General features: G+C 41.0%; 1 protein-coding gene across 1 annotated transcript in view; it reads right to left on the bottom strand.

Annotated features, from left to right (window-relative positions):
• Positions 1 to 9,435, bottom strand: part of Cpo (carboxypeptidase O) — a 19,294-nt gene extending 9,859 nt beyond the window's left edge. Inside the window, 5 exon segments of the mRNA XM_008846258.1 lie at positions 70 to 201; positions 1,205 to 1,309; positions 5,020 to 5,121; positions 8,211 to 8,298; positions 9,386 to 9,435. Coding sequence (XP_008844480.1) covers positions 70 to 201; positions 1,205 to 1,309; positions 5,020 to 5,121; positions 8,211 to 8,298; positions 9,386 to 9,435 — 477 coding nt within the window.
• Between the last annotated feature and the right edge of the window lie 1,238 nt (positions 9,436 to 10,673).

Below are 10,673 nucleotides of genomic sequence, written 5' to 3'. Positions count from 1 at the left end.
ATGCTTTTTTTGGCTACGATGACTGAAGTCAGAAAAATGAGCCTGAGCAGAGCTTCGGTTCATGAACACCTCCCAAGATGGAATGGAGTGTCTGCACCAAGTATAGATATAACCATCAATGTTAAGGATTGGAAGCACATAGGAGTCCAGGTTCCCAAGAAGCCTGCTTATCCTTGAGTTGTCTTTATAGTTTTGTAGAATCTGGAAATTTAAAAGACAAAGTTTTGGGGTGATTCTAGGAAGAAGTCTTTTTCTCTTCTAATTCTCTATGAATTTCCACTTAATCACAAGAGCTGACTGCCTATCATTTCTAGCCTCCAGTTCCCCCTCAATTGTCATCATCTGACAGAACAGTTAAAGTTCCGTGCGAGGTGTTGGCAATATACCCCTGTAATCACAGGTGACAACTGACATTCTACCTGTAGACTCTGGAGACAGGCATAGGCAGGAAGACCTCAGAGTGATGGTCACTATGGATTAAATAGTGAATTTGGGCCAACCCTGGACTATGTAATGAGACCTTGTCTCAAAATAACAAAACACTGATTGTCCAGCTGTACCTGTCCTCCTGTTCCCCCTGCTCCTCCCCCCTCCTTCTCCCGCAAATTTCTAATTCAGTAGGTGTGAGATGAAGCTGATTATATTTCTAGCAAGCTTCCAGTTAATATTTCTGGCTATTGGTCTTAGAAGCTACTCTTTGTGGGTTACTTTTTATATTTAGGTTTCCAAAAAAGACTCACTAAATAAAAGTTGTCTTACTCCCTAAAGTAGGAGTAGAAAAAACATCTAAGGACTCATTGTGCCGGGTGTTTTCCACATGCTAAGTCTCTTAACCCACACAGCAGATGGATGATTTGTCATTTCAAACTCTTTTTACATGAGAAACTAGGTGAAATTTTTCTCCGTGTCGAAAAAGTTTTCCCCATGCTATTTGTCAAGATTTAATCTCACCTCTTATTTCTAAGATATGTCTTCTACATTTAGGTATATTTACCCTCCAATAAAAAATGATCTTGGAAACACTGGGAAAAGGTCAAGATACTTAGTTTTCAGCAAAGATAGTCACTAATTCCATTTCACTTGAGGTGAGGTCTAGATCAGTAAAGAGCCACATTGCTAATATAGGAAAAACATGGTTCTAAGTGGCCAAGAAGTGACAGGTACTCAATGAGGTGATTTAGCATTAAGAGGAAGCTAAAGATACTTCTCTCACAAGCCACTGGCAAAAAGTGGGGGCAATCCATTCCCTGGCATGAATTCCACAGTCCATCCAGATGATCTTCTTGGGGTTGCTGGGTGGTTGACTGATCTGGAAGGGACATCCAAGCTCCATCACCAAATAATCACTTAGAGCAAACCACTCTGCAAAGTTACCGGGATTTTTGTTCCCCTGGACTCATCCTTCTTACTCTACTCGGGAGTTCAGGGATGGTGGCTAGATGCTGGCAGAGATGCTCACAATGTAGTCATTTCCTCTGCTGCCTTGTTCTCCCCTTTGTATTGGTAGCTAGTCTCAGGACCATGTACGTATTCCCCATGGCATTCATCTAAAGAATCATTTTTTGCACCCTAAATTATTCCCTGATTGCTAATAAAAGTAAAGTACAGTAGCAGCTTTCAAAGCTTATTGTATATAAAATCATTTGACAGACCTGTTAAAACACAAAACACTGTCAAGTGTGGTGACAGATAATTGTAATCCCAACGCTCTGGAGACAGAGGCAGAAGGGTTACTGTCTTACAAGCTAAGAGGCTCAATCCACATATGTCTTATAAAAGCTTTACTCACTCAGGGAGGCAAAGTACATTAGCTGTAATGTTCAAGAACCAAACTGGTCACATACGGACATTGTCTATGAATTACCCAGGCTTAAGTGACACATCTACAATGCAACCTCTACACCTAAGGCTCGTGGAACACAGACCAGGGATAATGAAGAGGACACTAATGAATCAGTTCTCAATAACGAAGTTTCCTCATGCAACAGAGGACCAGGAAAACAAAAGATCACAAATAGTGAAAGTGTAGAGATCAAGAGTCTACTGAATGATGGCCCGTGGACAGGATACCTTTATTAAACTTCACCCCCGATCCCCCCAAAAAAAGAAAAAAATATTTCACCCACCCAAGGCTCAGGGACCGTCACGGAAGAGGGGGCAGAAAGATTGTAAGAGACAGGGAGGAGGTGCATGACCATATGGAGACAGAGTCCTACAAGCTCCTGGGAACCTGCTCATATGATTCTATGGTAATGGTGTTAGCATATACAAGTCCCATGCAAATTCATGCAGTCAATAACCTAGCATAGAACTGGGAAAATAAACAGCAGTCCTCAATCTAAACTGAAGCAATGTTGGCAACTGATTGCTGCTAGATGAAGAAGAGCTGATCTTCCTAAAACAAAGGACTATAGCTAGGCTGACTAGACTCAGTGGATGGACTTGCACTGGGGAATGGCTAGGGCCACTGACAACCCAGTGGGCCTTAACAGGGATGACAAGAGTATATGGGTTCCACTTGGGGGTGGGGGGCTATGGGAGAGTGCCAATGGGGATGGGGGTATAAAGATGATTAAGATTGTTTGAGACGTTCTGTATAAAATACACAAAAAATTCAATAAAAAAGTGTTTTAAAATGATTCAAACCTTCACTTAAACTTCCCGAAGATCAAACTCTACAGCTTGGCACAGCACTTGCTAAATTCCCCTCTTGGTGACTCCTCCGCCCCCACACAGCCTCATCTTTCTTCTCTGTCCTTTTGTCCTCTTAGACTTCAAGCCAGCCTCACTCTAGGAAGGCACGCCCTCTTATTAGAAGTGATGGGACTTAAACTGGCATTATGGAGAAGGTGCTGTAAAGAATCCTAGGCTGTAACAGCTGTATCTGTTTAGGATTTGTTAATGACTTAGATCAGGCTATTTGTTGAAAGCCTTGGGGACTGAGGTGATGAAGGCTTTCTCCCTTTACATGAGATACTTAGAAACAGGTAAATGCCTAGGGCTGCCATATTTAAGGCACTTTTTTGTTTTAGCTTCATCTGCCTTGTAGAGCTTCCAGGACAATTCCTAATCCACCTCTTACCTGTAATTACCCCTTTTATGAGTGTGAGTGTTTATGTTTACTGCCTCCTTACCGTGTATTCATTCTATTACCCTGGGCCCAGGCAGAGGAAGTTGTAGCAGCATTTTCAGCTGATTCGGCTTAGAGTTTCAGTATCTATCAAATTCAGGTTGACAGGTGTTCTATGCTTAACAACACAAATTAGTCAACCCCTGAGTAAATTCTATTTCTGAGGTAATAATTTTTCTGGTATTGAGGATAGATCTCAAGTTTTGTGCTGTGCCTTGGAAGCCAACATGTCTGTACCAAGTAGTACAGGAGAATGAACTTAATAATGCTAGCTCTGAATGCTAGTCTAGTTAGGCTCGTAAGATGGTAGGTAGTTCATGAAGTGTGGTATTGAACCAGTGTTACCTAGGGACTTGTTAGCAAAACATTGTGGTTCTGAACCTTGAGTAGGCATCATAATTACCTGAGGCAAGCCTGCTAAAACACAGATGGCCGGGCTATCTCCAGACCTCTAGAGTTTCTGGCTCCATAGATATAGTGAGACCTAAGAATGTACATTTCTGACATGTACATATTGATGCTATGGGTCCAAGGACCGCCCATTGAAAGCCACTGGTTTACCAGGCCTATAATCTAAGCTACTCAGGAAGCTGAGACAGGAGGACAGAAAAGTCAAGGACAGCCTGGGAAACTTAGTGAGAACTTGTCTCAGATCAAAAATAATAAGGAATGGAGGTACAGCTCAGTTGCAGAGAGCTTGCTTAGCATGTGCAAGGTTGTAGCTGGATGTCCAGTACCAAAGTAAAGAAGGGAAAGGAGAGGAGGGGAGAGAGAGGCCACTGGTTTAGTACAGGCATTATTGACTGTAGTTGCATATTAGGGTATCCTGGAGCTTTCAAAGCATGATTTGACACACCTTGAACAATCAGGGCACCATCTCTGTAGGAAAGACTGAGGCAGCAGAATCATTTAGCAGTTCCCCAAACGATTTTAATCTATCCCAAGGATAGAAAAATCATTGATCCAGACCTGAGAGCTTAGAAGTCCTGGCACTGTGGAAAAGTGACTATCTGACCCCAGACATTTTTACCATATCACAAGCAAAAGGGAAAGAACCCAGAGACCTGACAGTCTCTTTGTTATGCAACTGTATGGTCATGTGACCTTACACAAGCCACTATAACTCTCTTGGGCCTTTCTTTCCTCAATAATAAAGTGAAAGAATAATTAATGAAGGTTTTCTGTGGTTTTTAAAACAGTTTTAGGGGCCAAGTATGGTGGTGCACGTTTTTAATTCCAGCACTTGGGAGGCAGAGGCAGGCAAATCTCTGTGAGATCAGCAGAAGCAGGCAGATCTCTGTGAGATGGAGGCCACCCTGGTCAACATAGTGAGTTGCAGGCCATCTGGGGCTACAAGGAGACCCTGTCTCAATCAATCAATCAATCAACATTTTTTAGGAGGAAAAAAATATCTCTCTTTACAGTATTTGGGCCAGAGAGATGACTTGGTGAGTAAAGGTGCTTGCTACCAAGCTTGACAACCTAAGTTTCAGCTCTGAAACACACATGGTGGAGGAAGAGAACCAGCTCATGCAAGTTGTCCTCTAATGTCCACATACCATGGCATGCACACATATGCACGCGCGCACACACACACACACATACACACACACAAATAAAGAAAATAAAATAAGTCCCCCCAAAAGATCATTTAATAAAAATGTTTAAAATACAGATTGAAAGTGAGTTAGCACCAGTGCAGCCTAGCCTAAGTGGGGGCAATCACTCATGGCCTCTCCTGTTTTCAGGTCCTGCTGCAGAACCACACACGAAGAAGGTATGGATGAAAAGCCAGTTTCTCTTCTTTGGACTTTGCAGTTGGGCAGTACAGTCTCCTCTGACTGACAGATTCTTCTGGGTCATGGGTCATGCTCAGCCTCTGCACTCACCTTCAGGTAGTACATGGGTCATGTCTCATAAGTCATTCCCAGGAAATGCTGTGTCACCACTTCTGGGTATTTCTCACTGATCTGGCTCATCCACTGATAGATCTGAAATAGCCCGTAGAACCACACCATCACTAGGTGGAAAGCTTGATTTCCTCTAGGTGAGATAACTGCTTCTTTCACTAAGATGCTGGACGTAATACTCTGCTCTAGACTGCAAAAGCTATGTGAAGAACAAAACAGAAAACTAGAGCAATAAACTATTACATCCCACCTCTTGTTTTCAAGCCTCCTGCCATCAAGTCTTAGGACACCCCATTGAACTTTACAGATAAGTAACTGAGAATGGACAGTTTCAATAACCCACCAGTAACACTTCAGTGACCATATATAATAACATGTCCTTTGTACCACCATCTGAATTAACCACATCACGTGGCACAAAATCAGGCCAGTAGTTTCAGTCAAGTTTGTTTTGTGGGATCACTTTCCTCTTTAAGGATCCCAAGGGTTATGGTTAGATGTTCTTTGGGCCCCTAAAGTTTATGTGCTGGAGGCTTGATCCCCAGTACAGTGATATGGGGGCTACAGAGCAGTGAGGAAGAGTGAGACAAGTGGGGGGTTCTTAGGTCATTGGAGCCCTGCCCCACAAAGGGAATACTGGTCTCCTAGAGTAAGTTCTCCTGAGAGAGAACTGTGGTAAAGTTCTGAGTTTGGCCCCTGAGTTTCCCTCTGGCTTCCTGATTGGTGATATGATTTCTTCTGCCTACAAACATTCTTGCCTTTGCCATCCAGCATGAGGTGATACAGCTGAGGCGAGTGACCCTTACCAGAGGCTGAACCATGCTGTTTGGACTTTCAGCCTCCAAAATTGTTGAGTTAAGTAAAACCCCTTTTCTTTATAAAGTAAGGCTGCCTCGGGTATTTCATTACAATAATGAAAAGTAAACTAATACACCAATGACATTCTTTGTTAACTTTCTAAGATTAGACAACACCCAAGTGTGCCCTTCCCAGAACCTGCTTACTGAGGTTTCTAAATCAAGCCCAAGATAATCATTTTGATTCATCTGAATAGACATGACTAGATGCTAACTTAATTATAGATCATATTTACCAAGCTAAGAAGGAAACATACTGTGGCCAGTAAACCTATAACTGGAGTTCCACAAAAGTGAGTTCAATTTAAAAAAAGACATTTTAAGATAGTCATCAGCATGTTTGGGGATATACCACACATTGAATTTCTATGTAGTTGACATCTCTATATATTGGCAGTTCAGAGTTATATACAATAACGGTTAATTGAGCATAACAAATTCTTTCAAAAAATTGAATCTTGATTAACCTTCATTTTGGCAAAGGCTATTTATGAAGAAAATTTGTCATTATAATTAATAACAGTTTCAATTCAGTTTCTTTTTTATTTATTATTTTTATTTTATGTGAATGTGTGTATTGCCTGCATGTAGGTATGTAAATGCAGCCATGTCGTGCAGTGCCCACAGAGGTCAGAAGAGGCAGCTGGATCGCCTGGGACTGGAGTTATGGACAGTTGTTAGCTGCCATGTGGGTACTAGAATTCGAATCCAGGTCTTCTGCAAGAACAACCAGTGTTCTTAACTGCTGAGCCATCTCTCCAGCCCCAAATTCAGTTTCTTAACTATAAAAGAATTGAAGCTTATGACACAGGCACCATGTGCACATCTAAGATGATGCAGAGTCAGAGGCAGGTGTCTGAAGTCTTGACAGAACTACAAATAACAGCAAACATGAGTGACAGCTCGTATTTACTTATTGCCTAATCAATTTGTTCCCATAACAATGTGGTAAGATACACACTATTATTCCAGCTTCACAGATGAGGAACTAAGGAGATTAAATGTTTTCATCGCGGTCAGGCAGTGACCAAGCCAGCTGTGATCGCATTATTAGTACTAGACATATTAATTTCTTTTCCTGTTGCTGAGATAAAATGATCTGACAAAAGCAGTTTAAGGGATAAAGAGCTTATTTTGGCTTACAGCTCAAGAGTACAGTCTATAGTGGCAGAGAAGTCCTGAGGGCAGGAGCTTGAGGTAGCTGGTCACATTGTATCCACATCAGGAAGAAGAGGGTGACTAGCGCCTGTATTTAGCTAGCTTCCTCTGTTTTACTCAGTCCAGTAGGACTCAAGCCTAGGGAATGGTGCTGTCCTCCTTTAGGGTGGGTTATCCACTTCAATTAATCTAATCAAGACAGTCCCTCACAAGCATTCCAGAGACAAACCTAATCTAAATGACCGCTTGCTGGTGTGCCTGGAGGCTCATCTCCTGGGTGATTCAGATCCTGTCAAGTTGACAATTCATACCAATCTTCATGCCAGATCACCAGGTTTCCATTGGCTTACCACATCTCATTCAAAACCGCAGAACCAACAGTTCTTCGGGATAATATTTAAAGAAGAAAGTATATACTCTTCCTCATACTCTTTGAAAAACTATTCTGGAAAACATTAATATATCCCCAAATGCTGAGGGTAAAGATTGGTAAAGTCTGGAAGGCAATTTGTATATGTCTATAAAACTTTTAGATATGCACATCCTTTAATGCACCACTCAATTTTAGAAGTTTAGGCCACAAAAAAAGTTATATGTGATGTCACATAGGCACACACAAAAAATCTATTCTTTTACTACATCTGGTTTTAAAAACCACTAACAGCTTCAGAGCATTACATATGCTTCTTTGCAAAAGGATTTTCCCTCTGAAGAACTGCTACTGAGTCCCTAGCATCCTGCAATAACTACATTCTTAGCAAAACAAAACTCGCTGAGAAGCCTACTCCCATGTCTCACACCCACCAACCCTGCCCTGCTGAAACCTGCTTAGGACATGACAAACCAAAGTAAGTGTTAATTCCGGTTCATGTTCATACTAGGCTCATTGAGCTATTCTTTCCTTCTTTTTCTGTGTGCTATTAATTTGTCTTTGTATTTCACATTACTGGGTTTTGTAGTTTCCAAATTGGTGGTAGTGATCATGGAAAAGTAAGAAATGTTTAGGAATTCATTCAACTCAGCACACAGGTAAGTCTTCTCACATACTGAGACTCTTCAATCCATGGATATTAACAACAAACCATGCCCAGTGTACCCTAAAACAGGTTGTGACCACTGGCAACCCTGTCTCCCACCCCTGTCTGCCATACTCACCTCCCCCATGGTGTGGTATTTGTCATAGGGATAGGTCTCCAGGTCTCTCCATGGACTCACAACCTCTTGCCTGTGCTGTGCTGAGGATCTGAAAAGGAAAGAAAGACAGGAAATAGTGAAGACATTAGGATAGTCTGAGGACTAGAAGGTGGATTAAAAAGGTCACAGACTTAGAGCATTTGATGCTCTTGCCGAAGACCAGCGTAAAGTTCCCAGCACCCACGTCTGGTGCCTATAATGCCAGTTCCGGGAAATCCAATGCCCTCTTCTGGACTCTATGAGAACTGTATTCGTGTATGTCGGGCGGGCGGGCCTGCATGCATGCGTGCGTGTGTGCGTGTGTGTGTATGTGTGTATGTGTGTGATACATACACAATTAAAAAATGAATAAAAATTAAAAATGAAAAAGATCCCAGAAACAATGTACACAGGATTTGAAGTCCCAAAGTCAGCTTTGGAGTCAAAACTATATGATTACCTATTTTAGATCTTAGACAGTTATTTGGCCATTGTAAGATACAGTCTTCCTTTTTCTATAGAGTGAGAACAATCAGGCCAACATTACAGGGAAGCTAGGCCAGTTCAATAAAATATTGTAAATAAAAAGCATTTGTAAGTTTGTAAAAGAAATAATAGCAAAGATTTACTGAGTTGAAACTTTTTATGAGACAGACACTGTTCTAAGTAATTTAAATCTCATTTACTTCTCTCTAGAATGCTGAGATAGATTTCTTATTATCTCTATTTGAGAGATGAAGAAAGCAAATCACAGGGAAAGTGTTACTGGACAGAAACCTTGGCAGTCTGAGTGAAGAGCCTCTAATACTATGTCTGCAAATTCAGTGGTCAGACCTAATCTCTACACAGCTGTTCACATAGACATTGTTTTTTAGAGCACTTTTAGTTTGACAGCAGAATTAAGTGGAAAGTCCAAATGGTTTCCATGCAATTCCTAACCCTACACACCCCAACCCTCCTCCATATGGATGTCCCTCATCACTGTACACCCCAACCCTCCTCCATATGCATGTCCCTCATCACTCTAGCACATTTGTTATGACCAATGACTCTACATTGACACATCATCGCCCACAATCCATATTTTATAATAGGATTCATTCCTGTGTTGTAAATTTTCCATTTAATGACCTGTATAAACCAATGTAGCACCTCACACAACAGTTTTAGTGCCCAACCGTCCTCTGTGCACTGCTTCTTCATCCATCTTGTCTGAAAACCCTCACAGACTGAGGTCTCCCCTAACCCCCATGATATTTTTGAGCTAATATCACTGCTATCTTTTTTGTATGTGGAGGTCTAGTTGTTCTAGCACGATCTATTGCAAAGAATATTTCTTCTCTGTTTTATTATTATTGTTCCTTTGTTGCGATCAGTTGACTGTGTGTATGTGGGTCTATTTCTGGACTCCCTATTCTTTTCTATTGATCTATTTGTTTATTCTTTTGCCAATACCATGCTGTCTTGATGACTGCAGGCTTACAGTAAGCCTGAAATCTGGAAATGTCAGTCCTCTGACTTTATTCTCCTTCAGCATTGTGTTGGCTATTATGGGCTTTTCACTTGTCCACAAATCTTTAGAATCAGTTTGTCGATAACCACAAAATAACTCACTAAGATTTTGTTTGGGGTTGCATTAAGTCTATAAATAAAGTTAAGAAGAACTGACATCCTGACAATATTGAGTCTTCCTATATATAAACACAAAATATACTTCCATTCATTTAGTTTTTTAATGTCTTCATTAGCGTTCTGAAGGTTTTCCTAGACAGGCATTATATACTTCATAGGGAGGCACTAGCATGCTTTATTATTTCAAATTACACTTGCCCTTTGCTAATGTATAGGAAAATTTCCCATGCCAGCCTTGTCTTCATGAAGCGTCTTATAAGTGTAGATTCTTAGTTCCAGGGTGGTTTCTGTTGTTGATTCTTTCTGATTTTATGTACATTTGCTCATGTCATCTGGACATCTTTATTTCTTCTTTCCCAAATGATATGCCTTTATTCCCTTTTCTTGTTTTATAGCACTATCTAGGTCTGCAAGTTTTAAGTTGAAAAACAGCAGTGTGCTGGGAGTGGTGGCGCACACCTTTAATCCCAGCACTCAGGAGGCAGACGCAAGTGGATCTCTGTGAGTTTGAGGCCAGCCTGGTCTACACAGGGAGTTTCAGGGCAGCCAAGGCTACATAGCAAGACCCTGTCTCAAAAAAAAAAAAAAACAAAAGAAAATAAAACAGCAGTGAACAGCCAGACTTGTTCTGCAGATCTTTGTGGGAAAAGTTCTAGTTTCTCACCATTACATATGAGGTTAGCAATAGGGTTTAATGTTCTTTATTATGTTGAGAAATTTTCCTTTCCTTAATCGTGTATTGTCTGATGTCAAATATTTTTATATACATATTGATATAGTCATGTGATTTTCCCTATTCAGCCTATGGATATG

The sequence above is a fragment of the Nannospalax galili genome, unplaced genomic scaffold (genome assembly GCF_000622305.1).
Source record: "Nannospalax galili isolate Female #2095 unplaced genomic scaffold, S.galili_v1.0 scaffold281, whole genome shotgun sequence".
NCBI classification, from domain to species: domain Eukaryota; kingdom Metazoa; phylum Chordata; class Mammalia; order Rodentia; family Spalacidae; genus Nannospalax; species Nannospalax galili.
Note: the sequence above shows the minus strand (reverse complement) of the source record. Positions and strands in the feature narration are given on the sequence as shown.